This window comes from Agelaius tricolor, unplaced genomic scaffold (genome assembly GCF_023055355.1).
Source record: "Agelaius tricolor isolate 1412-34295 unplaced genomic scaffold, bAgeTri1.0.p SCAF_13, whole genome shotgun sequence".
Lineage (NCBI taxonomy): Eukaryota > Metazoa > Chordata > Aves > Passeriformes > Icteridae > Agelaius > Agelaius tricolor.
In genome coordinates, this window is record NW_027269273.1 from 5,389,949 (window position 1) to 5,407,184 (window position 17,236).

Consider the following 17,236-nt stretch of genomic DNA (forward strand, 5'->3'; position numbering starts at 1 on the left):
GTGCTGTCAGGTCTGGTGTCAGGGAGTGACACATTTTTGTCATAAGCTGAAAGATAAATCTCCATTTCCCATCCTTCTCTGTGCTGCTGCTGTCTCTGACGCTGGGCTGGGGGACACAAACTGTCACTGTGATATTTTCTGAACAATCCCTTGGCCAGGATTTTTCTCCTGAGAAGCTGAGAAACCTCAGAAAAGAACTGTAAACAATAATTATCTGATTGCTTGGAATGTGGTTTGGAGGTTGCTTGCCAACAGGTGCATCTTTGATTGGTTCCATGTGAATTGTTTTTAATTAATGACCAATCCCAGTCCAGCTGTGTCAGGCTCTCTGGTCAGTCATGGGTTTTTAGTATTCATTCTTTTCTAGCCTTCTGTCTGGATCCTTTAGTGTCGTTTTAGAATATAATATAATAATAATTATAATAATCAGCCTTCTGAGAACTTGGAGTCAAATCCTCTCACCTCGTCCTGGGGACCCTCACACCAGCACAGCTACAAACAGCTCTGTGAGGGTGGGATGTGAGCTCTGGCTGGGATGTGCCCCTCACTGGGATGTCCCACGGGCTCCCTTCTGCTCCCACAGTGGCCCCACCATGGCTGGAAAGAGGTCCAGGTGCTCCTTCTCCAAGCTGGAGCTGATCCTGATCGCGTGCCTGGTGCTGATGATCTCCCTCACCGTGGCGCTCCTGGTCCTGCACTTCCTCACCAAAAACACCAATGGCAAGTGGAGCTACCCCAGCCCCTCCAGGCCCCCTGCTCCAGGGGGGGCCCAGGGCAGGGTTTCAGTGAGAGGGGGACAGGGGGAGGTCTCCAGGTCACTGCTGAGCTGTCACCACCACTGTGCTCGTGCTCCTTCCACCCAAGCACAGCAGCAGCGCTCTGGGCATGGATGCACAGCCCCAGGGCTGCAGGGATCCATCCCTTCCTTCCATCCTCCCTTCCCTCTCTGTGCCTGCTGAGAGCCCCTCACTGCCAGGATTTGACCAACCCCATCACAGCCCACTGATGCCTCCAACCCCGTCCCCAGGCACATCCCCTGGGCTCAGCATCCACCAGTGGGACCTTGCACCTTCCAGATTTTGGTCTCAAATTGGATGTAATTCACATTTGGGACTCAAAACTTCATGGTTTTAGGCTATAACATGCCAGAGTTTTGCACAAGTGATTCTCCTCGGTGTCAGAGCTCTTGGGGGAGGAGGATGGGCATTTCTAAAGGGGTGTCTCAGTTGGCTGGTGTCATTTTAAATGACAGAAGTGGCATCAGCCTGTGGCCAGTGTGAGTGTTTCCCTTCTCCTGTGTTTCGAGTGACAGCTCAGGAGAGGCCAGGCTGGGAAGAAGGAGCATCCCCTGATCCCAAAGCAGCTGCCTGGGGAGGGCTGTGGGAACAGGGCAAGCACACAGAAATATTTCGTGTTTTCCCACAGTGTTATCTCAGCCTGCAGTGATTTGTGGCTCTGGGATTTCCTGAGATGCAGATAGCTTTTCTGATTGATTATGATTTGATAGCCATCCATGGCTTTTCTTCCACGGGTTTGCCCATCCTGGAAGGATTCCTGCACCTTCCTGTTGGTTGGGGTGAGACGTGATCTCCTTTGGGAGAAATTTTCCTCACCATTTGCCTGGAAATCACTTCTCAGAACTGCTTTTCCCAACTCTGAGCTTCAGCTGGCTCTGCTGTGCTTTTCTGGGGGAAGACCAGGGCACCAGCCCTGGACACAGGATGTGTTGGATGTGCCCTTCTCTCTTCCCTCGTCCTTTCCCAAAAGCTCCTGACACACCATCCCTTTTTTCTTACCACAGCTGAGCTGAATTGGCTGTGTCAAACAGCTCTTGGACCTGGTTCCTGTGTGATACTGGTGGGCTTGGAGGGTTTAACTGGGACTGCTGGGCTGGTTCCCCCTCTCTGTGCACCACCACCCATCTGACAGAGCCCAGTGACCCTCTGGAGAGCTCCCTGGCTGTTCTTCATGCCTGCTTTGCCACCCCAGGGGCCTTCACGGCCTCTGCACGTGGAGAGCTCGCTGGAAATCCCCCCAGAGCACTCAGCCAGAGCCCTTTGGCCTCTTCTGTCCCCAGTTCTGCTGGCTGGTGTGTTCACTGATCTGCCATTTGATGTTCTTACAGACTGCATCAACAACACAGTGGAGGAGGCCAAGTACCTGGTGGGTGTTGGAAGAGCTGATTGCACAGGCCCTGTGGCACAGGTGCCTCTGGTGAGTTGGTGAAATTCCTCATGGGGTTGCTGAAATTCTGATTTTTCATCCTTTGGGAGTACTTTTTTGGGCAGGATTTCCCGTTTAGAGCCTCTGCCTTGCCAAATGTGCATTGCCCTCAAACATAAGTTGAAATTTCCTTGAGGTTTGGAGCAACGTGGGCTGGTGGGAGGTTGGGAGGGGATGGGCTTTGAGGCCCCTTCCAAGCCCAACCATTCCATGGAATGCGGGGCAAGGCAGAGCTGCAGCTCGGAGTTGTTGAATGACCCCTGGGCAAATCTACCTGGAAAAGTAGAGGAATAAATGGCTCAGTATTTATGATGGAGCTCTGTCAGAACCCAGGACATCCCTCTGGCTGTCCTGGATGGCTCCAGCCCCTGCCAGGGGGCTCAGAGACCCTGGCACAGAGCCCAAGGCAGCTGTGACTTTGATTTTGACTCATGGAGAAAATTACCTTTATGTGAAGAATTACAAGTCAAGAAAGTTTAGGTAGAATAATAGTTAGTTTGTCATGGGGTGAAAAATAGATTTTTTTGGGTTTTTAGAAAGGAGGCTCAGGGTCCCAAGATGGAGGAATTTGGGCGTGCCCTGTCCTTATTCTTTCTTCTGCTTGGCTCCATGTTCTGGGTGATGTTGGCACTTTTGGATTCGTTTAGAGTAGAAGCTCACTGTCTAACACAGGTGATGGGTATTGGGAAGTTATGGTAAATAATACACATGTAGTTTTTAGAATAAAAAGATAACACTGCCCCAGGGGCAGGCAGAGTGCCTGGAACTGTCCTGCTGCACAGACCTCAGCAGGGCAGAGAAAGAATTTTATAGATAAGAAACAATAAGCAACCTTGAGACCGAGACCAGAGGAGTCCTGACTCCTTCTTCTATGACCGCCGGGCTGGGAAAAGAGACTTGTACGTATCTCAAAGTCACTGTGACCAACAGAAATGCCCAGAGAGCTCCTCTCTTGCAGATGGGCTATGCCAACCCCGACCAGGTGGGCGGGGGGCTCCTCTCCCGCCTCTACAGCCGAGCCTTCATCGTGGCAGAGCCCCAGGGCTCCCGACGCGTCGTCTTCGTCAGCGCCGACATCGGCATGGTGTCCCAGAGAGTCCGGCTGGAGGTACCAGGGGCTGCAGGGGAGGGCTGGGAGCAATCCCTTGGGGTCTCCTTGGGCTGATGCTGTGCCTCTGCTGGAGAAGAGCTCAGTAAGTGAGGCTGGACTGTGCTCGCTCTCCTGTTAGTGGGAGGATTACCAGGAGCTCATTGGAATCGCAACTAATTTATCATGGTGCCTCCAATGCAGCAGAGGGATGTGAATCACAAAGCCAGAAACTTCCACAGACACTGAAGGGTTTGATCTGCAGCCTTAGAAAGAGTTTGGATTGATGTAAAAATAAAACACACAGACATGAAGCAGAAAAACCATAAACTTGTGTTTCTATGGTTGTAAGTAAAAATATGCCTTAAGTAAGTGAAAAACTGCACTGATGAGATGGTGAAGGGTTTATAACGTAGAAAACTGCATTGATAAGATGGTGAAAGGCTTATAATGTAGAAAACTGTATTGATAAGATGGTGAAGGGTTTATAATGCAGAAAACTATTGATAAGATGGTGAAGGGTTTGTAATGCAGAAAACTGCATTGATAAGATGGTGAAGGGTTTATAATGTAGAGGTGTGGTTGTATGGGGTGAGCTGAGAGTTTAGAAGTTATAATGGAAGCATATAAGTGTGACAGAAGTCCATTGGACAAAAGTATCCACAGTGAAGCAAAGGTCATAGGTTGGAAAAGGAAAATGAACCTTGTGGCACCTATCTATTGGTTTAGAAAGCTCTATATTGCCTTGGTACAAAGAACTTGTGACTACTTTGAGCTATGGCAGACCGCTTGATCCTCTGAAATCTCACAGCCTCTGAGATTGATGTTAATCTGAGCAATAAATGGTTCTTAGCCCAAAAATACTCCCATCCCTTCATTACAAAGCAGTGACAATGATAGGGAGGTGCTGGAGGGCTGTGGATCCTCCTGGGATGTGCTTTGGGTTGGATATAAAGGTCTTTTCCCAGATATTCCTATTTTGATCCTCCTGCCAAGCCAACAGCTACAACCTCCTTGTTGCACCAGGCAGAAAGAGAAGGGTGAGGAGAGGGATGGATGGTTGGTTGAGGATTTTTTGGGCTCAAGAAGGGTTTTTAGGAGCACTTCCTCCCCCCCAGGTGCTGAAGCAGCTGCGGAGCAAGTACGGCGAGCTGTACCGGCAGGACAACGTCATCCTCAGCGGGACCCACACCCACTCAGGGCCTGGGGGGTACTTCCAGTACACCCTCTTCTGGATCACCAGCAAGGGGCTCGTCCAGCCAACCCTCAAGTCCATCGTGAATGGCATTGTGAAGGTTGGTGTTGCCCAGTTCAGGGTGCTGGTGCCCAGCACAGCTCTGGCTGGGGTGTTTGGGGTGGCACCTGCCTGCTTTGAGGTGGGCTTGCTTGTTTGCAGCTCAAAAAGCAGGAGCTTTGAACCCTTTCTTCAGAGACAGCTGTTGGTAGTGTTAAAATGTTGTTGTAATTTTTGAGAATTTTACATGAGTTTAGGAAAAAATCCCAAACAAGCACCCCCAAACTCCAAGAAAGGTCTGGGGATGGACAGGAAGGGAAAAAACGAGATTTTCCAGATGGCCTCCCACAGGCTGATAGTCCCTGTCTTGCTGCTTTGCAGAGCATAGATATAGCCCATGAGAACATGAAGAAAGGAAGGCTCTTCATAAACAGAGGCACAGTAGAAAACAGCCAGATCAACCGGAGCCCCTTCTCCTACCTCGCCAACCCGGAGTCCGAGCGCAACAGGTAAAACCTCCCCAGGCAGGAGGGAAAAAATTAACTGCTTGAAAAGGGCTTGAAAGCTGTAGCTGCCCTCTCCAAGCACGAGGAATTGGTGAAGGATGAGACTTTCTGCTTTATTTAACAAATAAAGAGTGATGGGGCATTGAAGTGCCATCCTTGGTGCATGGATTTGTGTTCTCTCCATTCCCTGGAGGAGCAGTGCCTGAGGACAGTGACAGCCACAGCTCTCCCCTCACCTTCCCACCTGGTTCCAGGTGCTTTTCCAAGGCCTTGCTGTGTGCTGGTGGTACCTGGAATGACCTTTTCACATCCTTGCTCAGCCTGTGGGGATTTAACCTGCCAGAGGATCGGAGCACAGCCCTGGCTCTGATGGGATTTCCCTGCTTTGTTCCCATCCAGGTATTCATCCAACACGGACAAAGAAATGGTGCTGCTGAAGATGGTGGATGAGGATGGACACGAGCTAGGCCTCATCAGGTACTGACCAGCAGAGCAGCAGGTTTTTCTCCATACCTTCATTATTTTTTGTAGGAGTGAAGCTGTTCCATTTGTTCCCCCTTTTTTACATCACTGACTCCTCCTGGTTCCTTTGAATATAAAAATCCCTGCAAAATAGAATTTATGGGTTACTGCAAGAGTCAGTTCAGGTCTGAAGGTGGCCCTGATAGTGACAGTGACAAATTCTTGTTGTCTCACGGCCTGGATTGTTACAGCCATGAGCCCTCTTGGTTAGGATGGGACAGGAGGGGAATAATCTGCTCTTGTTAATCCATCCCTAAGCACCGTGAGTCTCTGTGTGTATTCTCCCAAAGAAAATTCCCACAAATTTGGAATAGGAAAACTCAATAGGATTGAAATTCAATAGGTCAATTGCTGCTGCATGGAGTGAACCGATTTTCCCTTTTGTAATTTCACTTTAATTTCAATTTTGACCCTTGCTCAGCTGGTTTGCCGTGCACCCGGTGAGCATGAACAACTCCAACCACCTGGTGAACAGTGACAATGTGGGCTATGCCTCCTACCTGTTTGAGCAGGAGAAGAACAAGGGAATGCTCCCTGGAGAGGTGGGAGCACCCAAGGGAATTGGGGGAAACAGGGCTGGGACAGGGAGGGGTCAGGTGGGACAGCAGGGACACACAGGAACACCAGGACTGTGGCGAATGCTTTGATTTATTTCCTTTTTCAGAAGGGAAATTGGAAGGTGTATTTTTGACTTTCCAAGCTAGTAATCAGTGGCAGTTATTCAGACTTGAGGAATAACTCACATTTATTTTAATTAAAATCTGGGGAGGTTGTGGTTGCCCTATCCCTGGAAGTGTTCGAGCCTTGAAGTGTCCCTGCAGTCAGTATCAATAGTCCTCACTCCATAAATCAGTCATGGTCAGTGCCTGGAAGGATAAAAATCCTGTGCCAGGTGCTCCAATGACCCATTAACATCTGATCAGCAACATGAGAAGCTGGGGAAGAGCCAAGGTGGAAGAGGAGGAGGAGGAGGAGGAAACACAGTCTGCACACCAAGGAGGCGTGAAGTTCTCCCTGAAATGGCGCCATGTGCATCCAATCCTCCCCTGCTCCTCCTGGGATGCGCCTAAACCCCCATCCCAGAGCTCCCAGTGACTCTGGGAATAATCCAGGGTCCTGCTTGGTGAGCACAGCAGCTGTGGGGAGGGCTGGGCTTTGCAGCTTTCCCTGCAGGGCACTGTAAGGTTCCTCTGTCCTTGGCAGGGCTCTTTTGTGGCCGCCTTTGCCTCGTCCAACCTGGGAGACGTGTCCCCCAACACGCGGGGCCCCTTCTGCGCCAACACGGGCGAGTCGTGTGACAACCCCCAGAGCACCTGTCCCATCGGAGGGGTGAGTGTGTCCCCACCCTCTGCTTCACCACTGCGCACGGGGAGGGCACTAAAAAGTAAAAAATCCCCTCTTCTGGGGCCATCCTGGATGCCACTTCCAGGAATTTACTGCGCTTTGTCCCTCGTGCACCCGATTTTCCGGTTGTTCGCCCCAAATTTAACTTGAGTGTAGCAACCCTGGGGCTAATTTTGATGTGGCCTGCAAGGAGCCCTCAGTTCCCACAGTCTGGCAGTGCCAGATGCTCTCCATAATCACTGATCACCACACAAATTTCCCAACAGGCAGCCATGTGCATGGCCAAGGGGCCCGGGAAGGATATGTTTGAGAGCACCAGGATTATAGGGCAAAATATCTACTTGAAAGCAAAGGTAAGGGATATTCTGCTCTCTGAGTGTGTGTGAGTGCTGCTATGACAGGAACTCATGCTCATTTGAGCAACTTGATGAGCCTTGTGGATCCCTTCCCTCTGGATATTCCATATTTTATCTTCTATCTCCTACATTCCATATTCTATCTATCTTGTACCTGTTTTGGTGGATGTTTGTAGATTCAAATTACTCCAAAGTTCCTTGATTTTGTTTTTATTGAGTAAATGAGCTCTGCAACCAGCTGGTGATGACTCTGCCTGCTGGAATCAAGAGGACCTCAGAGCCTGGAATTTGTTAGGACATTGTAGGAAATCTTAATGGCAGGGAAAAATTTCCACAGGTAGAACACGTCTGATTGGAAACCTGAATGTAGACTTAAAAAACATACTTTAACACGAATTTGGACTTAAAACACATGCTTTCATTTAGATACATCCTTGCAGGTGTTTGAAAATGCTGGTTTGGGGTTTTGATCTCAGTATTCCTCACTGGGATATGATGAGAATGTCCCCTCTTATCCTCTCCCCCTCCCTCCCACTCATCTCAAAGGCATCATGATGGGGAGAATCCTCCTGGGAGAGCTCAGAGACACCACCATACCCCACTTGTGGGCCAGTTTGTCATCACATTCCCAAAGTGACACAAAAGTGAGGTAAAATGTGTGGCTGAAGCCCCCACAGAGGGTGCTCCCCTCGCTCTGCTTGGCCCTGCATTTCCTCAGCCCTAAAGGCTCCCCTTTGCCACCTGTGGGCTCTGGAAGCCACCCTGGACTGAATTGTCTGGTTTCCCTCCTGTGTGATGAGAGCAGTGAGTGCAAGGAGAGTCTTTGGCAGCATTTCAGGGACTGGAGCTTGTGGGAACTGCAGCGTGTCCAGCGGAGGAGGGAGAGCAGGAGCCTTGGTGGTGGCTTTTCCTTTAGGTGCCCCTGTCCCCAGTCCAGGAGTGCTGGTGTGTGCCTCAAACACAGGGGAGAAAACCCCACTGCTGCTGTCTTTAGCACCTCAGACTCCTGCCCTTCCAAGGCTGTGCCCTCAGCTCCTTCCAGGAATGTCATTAAACCTGTAAAACTCCTGGCAGCCCTTCCCATGGACCAACCTGAGGCTGGAAAACCATTCCCTGAGGGGCTGAGTGTGTGTGGTAAATACCTTCAGCTGTCAGGCCTGCAGAAAATACCTGCAGCACTTTGAGGCAGTGAGCAGAGCAAAACTTATGCTTTCTCACAGAAAACATTTTTTCTGCTTGGTCTAAAATGTGAGTAATGCCAAGAGGTGGCAACCAGGGGAAGGGAGTTGCCATCCTGCTGAAATAGGGACATTTTTCAGCTGTGAAAGAGAAGTGTCCTCCTTCCCTGAGACAAGGAGAGCTTGCGGGGCTCTGGGGTGACAGAAACAAAGGGACTTTGGGAATTAGAGATTTGCATTAATATAGAATTTGCAGGCAACCCCTGATGGGGGGAGAGAATGATGCATCTGACTCCATCTTATCAGAAGGCTAATTAATTACTTTATTATACTATATTATTCTATATTATATTACACTATATTCCATTACATCTAAACTGAACCTGCCAAGCACTCAACTCTGCACACAACTGCACAGAATCTCGTGACTGTCACCCCACAGTCCCAACACACACAAGGAAACAAAACCCCATCACTCTGGATAAACAATCTCCATATTGCATTCTACTTTTGCACAAACACAGGCACAGCAAATGAGATAAGAATTGTTTTTCCTTTCTCTGAGGTTCAGACAATGTGAATCTCAGAAATATTCTCAGGAAGAATTGTGCCTTGCTTTTCTCTGTGAAGAGAAATGTGGCGACACGTTAACATGAGCAAATATCCATATGGCTCTTCCTGACCACTGGTCCCACAGGGATTTTTTTCCACCTCATGTGTCCCTTAGGAGCTGTATGAAAAAGCCTCCCAGGAGGTGACAGGACCCCTGAGCTCAGCCCACCAGTGGGTGAACATGAGCAGCGTGTCCGTGGAGCTCAACGCCACACACACGGTGAGAGCAGCAGGAAAATCCCCGTTCCCCCAGCAGCACCTGCCACTGTGAGGGAAAATGGGGTTTGATCCATCCTTTCCTGCAGCAGCACCTGCCACTGTGAGGGAAAATGGGGTTTGTCTCTTTTTCCTGTTCTTCTCCCCTCCTGCTTTAGGTTCAGACCTGTAAACCAGCCCTGGGGCACAGCTTTGCTGCGGGCACTATTGATGGAGTGGGGGCTTTCAACTTCACCCAAGGTAACTTGGGGGCAGATCCCAGTGGGGCATCCCCCAGATGGACTGACAGCCCTGGAGTCACTTCACAGCCTCCAAAGGGATGGGTTTTGGGAAGGTGGAGGAAACCAAACAAACCTTCCAGGTTTGTCTGTGCGCATTTGGGAAAAGGATATGGCCAAAGGAAGGAGAGCAAGGGGATGAGATGGGGAACAGGGAGAAGAAAGGGCTGTTGTGGGACTGTCCTGCTCATTTGTCCTCCTTCCCTGGGAGCAGGGAGTGTCTGAAGCTGCTGGGGCAGCTGAGGAACAGAGTTTAAAGGTGTTTCCCCCTCAAGGCTCAGTGGAAGGGGACCCATTTTGGGATCAAATCCGGGACCAGCTGCTGGGAGAGCCCTCGAATGAAACCAAAGCCTGCCACAAACCCAAACCCATCCTCTTCAACACAGGAGAGGTAAGGACACACCTGTGGGGAGTGCAGGGATCCCAGTCCCTCATGGGCCCGTCAGGGAGCTCCAGGCAGTGTTTGTGATGTCTGCTGAAGGACAAGGAGGGAGCACAGGCTGCATGGGCTCTGCAGAGCTGCTGCTCCACTGACGCAGCCCATCCCCATGCTCAGGGCATGGCTTGGTGTTTTCTGAGCTCTGCTTTCCAACTCTAACTGGAGATTGCTGCCCCTTTTCCCACCTGATGCTCCCTTGGCACTGAGGCAAACGTTGCTGCTGTGCAGAGGGATCATGTCCAGGGTTCTTCAGAGCACTTGAACGAGGCCATCTGGGTAAGGAAATGAATTGTTCTTCCTTTCACCAGCCTCGCTAAAAGCTTCCCTGCTGTCACTTCGTGTTCAATCAGCTCCTCACCTCAGCTCTCCCCAAAAGAGGCCCCAGCTCCTCCCAGCCTCCTCCTCCATGCAGGATGGTGTTACTGAGAGTAAATTACACTTTATTCTTAGGCTTTAGCACATTTTAGGGATGCTCTGGCAGCCCTCCTGCTTCTGATGTGCTTCACAAGCTTTTGTCATTCATGTTTTGCCCCCAGCAAATTGCTCCTCAGAAAAGAAAAAAAACCATTTTTTGTCTTGCTGGAGTGGGATTTTTCATCTCCTCATCAATCCCAATTCTATTCTTTTCCATGCAGGTGAGGGGTTTCTAGGTGCTACCCTGACCTTCTTTACCCACTTTGCCAAAGCTGCCCCTCTGGCAACACCTTATTTAGGGTTTTTTTGGCCTTACCTATAGTCTTTACTTGTGCCTTATGTGACTCTTATGGTCAGACATCACATGAAGGTAAAACACCTTCTCACATGTTTCACAAATAAATTTAATTTAAAAATAAATTTTGTATAAATATATATTATATATTATAATATAAAATATATATTTAATAATATATAATTTATAATATCAATAATATATATTGCTATATAAAATATATATAGGATATATTATATACATTATTAATAATATATATAATATATAATATATATTATATGTAATATATAATATTGCATACATAATATATATTATATAAATTAATTTACAAATAAATTTTATATAAATATATAATATATTATAATATAAAATATATAATATTCTATAATATATAATATATAATATTAATAATATATATTAACATATAAATAATATATAATATATCCTAAATAATAGAAATAAATATAAAATGTTATATATAGTATATATATAAAATATATACTATATATAATATTTAATATATAATATTAAATATATAATATATATTATATGAATTAATTTACAAATAAATTTTAAATAAATAAATTTATCTGCCTGGATGGTGACTGTAGGAAGGAGAGCACCTCAGATTATTTTTTTCACTGATTCAGAGTATTTATATGCATTTTTTCCTCCCCCTCAGATGACCTGGCCCCACCCCTGGCACCCAGACATCGTGGATGTGCAGATTGTTGCCATTGGGTCCCTGGCAATCCTTGCTGTGCCCGGGGAGTTCACGTGGGTATTCCTTGGCTCTTGCTGCATTTACTGCAGCCAGATTTCACTCAAACCTCCTGGAACAGTTCTGCCTGCAGGTAGAAGGGGGGGTAGGCTCAAAATTGTCCCCAGACTCACCCTGAGAACGACTGAGATGCACACAGGCATCCTGAATAATTTTGGTTATAACAAAACGCAGTTTCAAGGAAACCAAAGGGATTTGTTAACTTTGATTCTGTTTTTGGCACCACAAACGCCACAATGACGAATTGTACTGACTGTTGTTGATGCAAATTTCAATAGGATAATGATTTATCTCTTGTACCTTTATTTCTACCCTGCCCCAGGGTGCCTCCAGCCCCTCCCTGGCTGTGGTGATGGGTGTGAAAAGTTTTGAGGTGTTTTGGTTGAACTTGAGCACAGAGGGATGTTGGGAGTTTGGATGAACTTGAGCACCTTAAGGGATGTTGGGCAGTGCTGGAGCTGCTGTGGGAATTTCTGGTGGGTGCTGCAAATCCAGCCAGCAATTCCTGCTTTAGATCCCAACTCCAGGGGGGCTGGGCTGTGCTGCCAGGGAACAGGGACAGCACAAGGGCCAAGGGCCTCAAGCTGGGCCAGGGGAGGCTCAGCTTGGACAGCAGCAGCAATTTCTGCATGCAAAGGGTGCTCAGGCCTTGGCAGGGGCTGCCCAGGGAGCTTTGCAGTGCCCAGCCCTGCAGGTGTCCCAGCAAGGGCTGGAGGTGGCACTCAGTGCTCTGGGCTGGGGACAAGGTGGGCACTGGGCACAGCTGGCACTCCATGGGCTTGCAGGGATTTTCCAGCCTCAGGGATTGTGAGATTCCATGAATCTGGAGCCTGACTTTGTTCCCTCCATGCCCCAGGACCATGTCTGGACGCAGGCTGCGGGAAGCTGTTCAAAGTGTGAGTTGCTGAGGTTCCCCTGAGGGCAGCACATCTGGAATTCTCTTTTCTTGAGCCTCCTGCTTTTTCCCTCCTCTCCTCCCAGCTGGGCTCACGGGGCTCGTGTCCCACAGATGTTTCCTTCTCCCGTTTTCTTCAGACAGATTTTCCATCTGCTTTCTGACAGGCAGGAGAAATGAATATCCTCCCCAAAACACCAACTGATCGGGTTTCAGTCCATTAAGCCAATTCCACAGGGATCCAGGCACAACTGATGCCAGCAGAAGTTTGGCTCTGGGATGGAGGGGTTCAGCTCCTTGATCCCTACCAGGATTCTGCAACATGAGAACAAATGAAAAAAAAAAAAAAGAAAGAGGCAAAAGTATTTTTTCCATTTGATTGACACATCCTGGCTGCAGCCTAAATAAAATCCCAATCCTAGATGCTGTCTTCACAATTCACTGGGCCTTTGTCATACTTATATCCCTGATTTTTTTAGGACTATACAGACATCAGCTTCCAAAAAAAAAACCAAATAGATTTAGTGGAATGTGAGGTCATTTGTCCTCTTTTTCTTTGGGGAGTGAATAAGTGACCTTAAAAAAGGCAAATTGCTCTTCTAGGTTTGCATTCCTGGGCATCCAGCCCCCTTCCCACCATAACTTTGTATTCTGTCCTGAATAATAATAATAATAATAATAATAATAATAATAATACCAACTAACATAACAATAATAACAATATTGATATAACAATAACAACAATAAAAAAACCCCAGTATAGTTGTGCATTAAGAAGTTGTTTCAAGGTAAGGATTTTATTTCCTTTGTTTCAAGGTAAGGGTTTTATTTCCTTCCTTAGGAATTTGATTCCCATGGGACACCAGGGATGAACGTTGTGATTGCAGGTCTGTGCAATGTCTACACCCATTACATCACCACCTATGAGGAATACCAGGTAAATGTTAAAACTGGAGATTGAATCTGTCTAACTGAGTTCACCTTTTGGCGCCAGGGGCTAATAATTCCTGTGAAATTATGTGTGCTTAGAGTTCTTCTACTTTGCCACAAAAACAGGAAGGGAGAACTGGGAGGGAAGGTTGGAAGAACTGGAGTTGGAAGAATCCCACCCCAAAAAGTTGGAGGGGGAGGCAAGTTGCATCATTAGCCTTTAGAAGAGGATGAAAACTGTGCTCATTGGAAGAGCAAAGAGGGTGAAAACTGTGCTCATTGGAGAAACAAAGAGGGTGAAAACTGGAAGAGCAAACAGGCCCTCCCTGTTTGCAGCAGGTTGGAGAATGAGGAGTAACCTGAAATTGCAGCAGAAATACTTTGGCAAGTTGTTGGGGCTGTCTCCTTATCAGAAAGGGAATAAATAACCCAGTGCTGATCTTGAGCTGGCTGGGATGGGATGTGCAAACCACTCAGGAGCCCTCCCAACCCTCCTCTCCCAAATTTGTCCTTTCCAGCTTCAACGGTACGAGGCTGCCTCGACTATTTATGGGCCACACACCCTTTCTGCTTACATCCAGCTGTACAGGGGCCTGGCCAAGGCTATTGCTCTGGTAAGCAGCTTTTCCTACATGCCACAGGCTGCTGGGGATATCTAAATCTTAATGGTGGTGGCTGTTGCTCACCGAGGCCACCTGACTGCTGTGCTTTCTCTTCAGAATCCACTCTGAGCAATGGTATGAAAATAATTCCTGTAATGGGGCCCTGACACCACTTGGGAAATTCTGGTGGTTTTGCAGCTCCAAGTGTAGGAAATCAGTACTTCTAAACTTTCAGCACAGCCTGAAGTTGCTGCTTTTCTACCAAAAGGAAAAAAAAATCTGCTGTGGTTTTGGTGTACCCGGCGGTGCCCATCACCACTGTGACCATGTGAAATGGGCAGGAACAGTGGGCAGGAATATCCTGGGATGTTCTGGGGTTTAGGAGACCCCAGCCACAGGGCAGCAGGTGTCCTGCAGGGATTGCTCCTGCACAGCTGGAGATCCTCTGCTTTCCTTTCACGCCCACTTTATTATTCCTACAATCTGTGCCAGCAGAGGCTGGGGGGCAGAGCTGTGGTTCCTCAGGGAATCCTGGCTGTCCATGTGGATGTTTGACAAGCACATCTTCCCTCTCCCAGAATGGCACTCAGGAGCTGCCCCCTGGTCCAGAGCCCCCATTTTTCAACGTAACCAGCCTGACCCTGCTGCCTTCTCTGAGCGCCGAGAACGCGCCGGCCGGAAAAACCTTTGGGGATGTGCTGGAAGAAGTGAGACCAAAGTACCGAGAGGTGAGAGCTTCAGGGAAGCCCTAAAACCTGCTGGAGAAATTGTGTTTAAAGTCTTGCCCCTCACCCCACAAGCCTGTGAGTTGTGGTGCCCTCAGACCAAGCCAGGTTTTGTCTCTCTGGTAGGCAGGGACAGAGCATTTCCATGCCACTGTGCTGAATGGGAATAAAATGGGTGGAAAAAGGGGGAAATAAAAGCCCCTCACTCAGCACAAAGCAGATTTCCCCTTCTGCTCCAAAACAAAATAGCAGTTGATTAAGCAGGCAAATATTTTACAGGGATTTTTTACAAGCAGCAATCAGGTCACCTTTGATGCCTCTGCCATGGAATGTAAATGAAATGAAATCAAAATGTCAGAAATGGTTCTGTTTTCAATGCTCAGCGTTTAGATAAGATGTTCAGAGCAAGAGTTTCACCTCATTGCTGTCTCCTTACTCCCTGCAGTAAGGCAGGGAGGCATTCTGAAAAATCTCCCTTATTTCCTCCCTTTTCTATGTGCAGTGGTGGAGTTTATCCAGCACAAAGTGGAATGGCAAGGCCCAGAGCAGCAGTTCAAAGCACAGATTGTCCACTGCTGCTGCAACAAGTCAAATTATAAATAATTTAAAACAACAGCAACAACAAACCAAGCACAATAAAACATCACAAAACCAACCCGCCCTTAAATACATCAAATGGCCTCTTCAAAGGATGCTCCTAATGTGCTGCTCAGCCTTTAATACAAATCTCAATTTCCCCCTCAGGGAGAAGTTGCCAAAGTGACTTTTGTGGGTGGAAACCCCAGGAACTCTGCAGAGAATGCAGTAAGTGTGATGGAATGGTGCTGGAACTGGGGTGTTTGGGATTGATGGAATGATGCTGGGACTGGGGTGTTTGGGATTGATGGAATGATGTTACAACTGGGGTGTTTGGGATTAATGGATATTTGGGTAGGATTTTTTCTTTGCTGGGAGATCAGGGGAAGATGGGAATGCTGTGCTTTGGGAATTCAAACCATCATAAAGCTTTTTGGGGCAACAAAGTAAATTTGGGCTGTTTATGATCTCTTTATATTATTGAAGTTATGTGTTAGACCAGGCTGGTATCCAGGGCAAACCTGGTCTCTAATTTCCATCCTACCACCCTGCTGCTTTATTTTAACAAAACAAAGGGAATTAGAAAAGCACTTAATTCATTCCATCACTCACCTTGCATGGGCATTGTGACTGCCTATTTTCTTCCTACAGATAAGTTCTTCACATCATTTATCAGCTTAAATTTGTGCTTTGGCAGTAAAATGTAACAGCAATTCCCACTTTTGCCAGTAAAGCATGAGGAAGCAGAGTCCCTATCCAGTTTAAAGTGCCACAGAAGGTGGGGACCTGCCTGTACCTTCAGTGTCTGCCCTGACTCTGGTGTTTTTATTCCAGACTGAGCATAACTTCCTGACAGTGGAGAGATACTCCAGCATTTCCAGCAGCTGGAGTGTGGTGCTGAACGACGCCTCCTGGGACACAAGGTGGGTCCCCTGAGCAATTTCCCTGTCCCACAGGACCCAGGGACTCATTCCAGTCTAACCTGAAGGGCTTCATTCCAGAGCTCCTAGCCTCAGGTTAGTCTTGGCCCTGCAGGTGATGCTCTCCAGGTCATATTTAGGGGGATAATTTGGCAAAACTGGTGCTCCCCTTGGCTCCAGAGTCTGGGATGGAGGCTTGCAAATTTGGGAGAGGGAGGAGGAAGGGCAGGAATTACAGAAGGTTTGTGGTGCAGCTTGTTCCTAGCCTATATCCATCCCTCTGGCACATTGTGGGGATGAATAAGATGCCAAAGAGAAAACAGGAGAGGCTCACAGGGGAAACTGTCCAGATGTGCTGTGCAGAATAAACAGACAATAATTTTCAAAAGCTTGGAAGAAACAAAAGTGAAGGCTGGAGATGTCAGCTATCTGGAGAAATATCCACAAAGCAGCAAGGCTGGTGACACCTTTCAGAGCTGTGGGTGAATCTTCCTCAGCTTCCCAAGAAGGGCTCCCTCAGAGCCAGCTGAAAAGTCCCTCGTGTCCAGATGATGTGCGGGGTTTTGAGGCTGAGCACTCTCTGCAGAGTGTTGGGGGTTAGAGAAAGGCTTTTGCACAAGGAGTCTGTAAAAGAAAATGGGCTTTTGATGTGGGAATGGGTGCCAAATGTCCTGAGCTCAATAATTATAGATTTTGTGATTTAAGTGAATATTCACCCTCTCAGTTTAGCTCTGCCCCTGCACAGAGAGGACTTGAAGACGCTCCAGGGAAGTGTATTTTACCTCATGGCACGCAGTGAGCTCCACTGAAAGGTGGATTTCCTTGCTGACTGCAGTTTTGGGCCTGTTTTGCAGGTTTTACTGGAGCAAAGGCTCCCGTGGCCAGAGCAACGTGACCCTGGAGTGGCACATCCCGGCTGGCACGGAGCCCGGCACGTACCGGCTGCGCTACTTCGGGCACTACAAGAAGAGGGCCACCCTCCTTCGTGTCATCTCTGTCCCCTTTGAGGGCTCATCCTCAGCATTTCAACTCACAGCTCCATAGGTGACCCCCTTCCCCAAAGGAATAAACAGGAGATTTGGTGTCTGGGCTTTGGATGGTTC

At 48.0% G+C, this 17,236-nt stretch overlaps 1 protein-coding gene across 2 annotated transcripts; it reads left to right on the forward strand.

Moving 5' to 3' along the window:
- The first annotated feature begins 593 nt into the window (after positions 1 to 593).
- On the forward strand, positions 594 to 17,236 carry LOC139595296 (putative neutral ceramidase C). Of its 2 annotated transcripts, XM_071438334.1 has the most exons (20): positions 594 to 720; positions 2,126 to 2,214; positions 3,182 to 3,331; positions 4,429 to 4,605; positions 4,926 to 5,053; positions 5,450 to 5,527; positions 5,994 to 6,114; positions 6,776 to 6,901; positions 7,183 to 7,269; positions 9,178 to 9,282; positions 9,437 to 9,518; positions 9,832 to 9,947; positions 11,387 to 11,481; positions 12,342 to 12,381; positions 13,222 to 13,317; positions 13,829 to 13,924; positions 14,491 to 14,640; positions 15,382 to 15,441; positions 16,048 to 16,136; positions 16,988 to 17,236. In XM_071438334.1, exons 1-20 carry the CDS (start codon positions 594 to 596, stop codon positions 17,175 to 17,177), a joined length of 2,202 nt encoding a protein of 733 aa, XP_071294435.1. In that variant the 3' UTR covers positions 17,178 to 17,236. The 2 variants fall into 2 exon arrangements, with proteins under 2 accessions (XP_071294435.1, XP_071294434.1); XM_071438333.1 differs by lacking the exons at positions 594 to 720; positions 2,126 to 2,214; positions 3,182 to 3,331; ... (8 more) ...; positions 9,832 to 9,947; positions 12,342 to 12,381 and having other exon boundaries at positions 11,403 to 11,481.

Bases quoted from the DNA above. Each gene is read 5' to 3' on its own strand.
- LOC139595296 (XM_071438334.1), top strand. From the start codon at position 594: ATGGCTGGAAAGAGGTCCAGGTGCTCCTTCTCCAAGCTGGAGCTGATC. The intron at 6,902-7,182 runs GTGAGTGTGTCC...ATTTCCCAACAG, and splicing joins GCACCTGTCCCATCGGAGGG to GCAGCCATGTGCATGGCCAA. The intron at 9,948-11,386 runs GTAAGGACACAC...CCTCCCCCTCAG, and splicing joins TCCTCTTCAACACAGGAGAG to ATGACCTGGCCCCACCCCTG.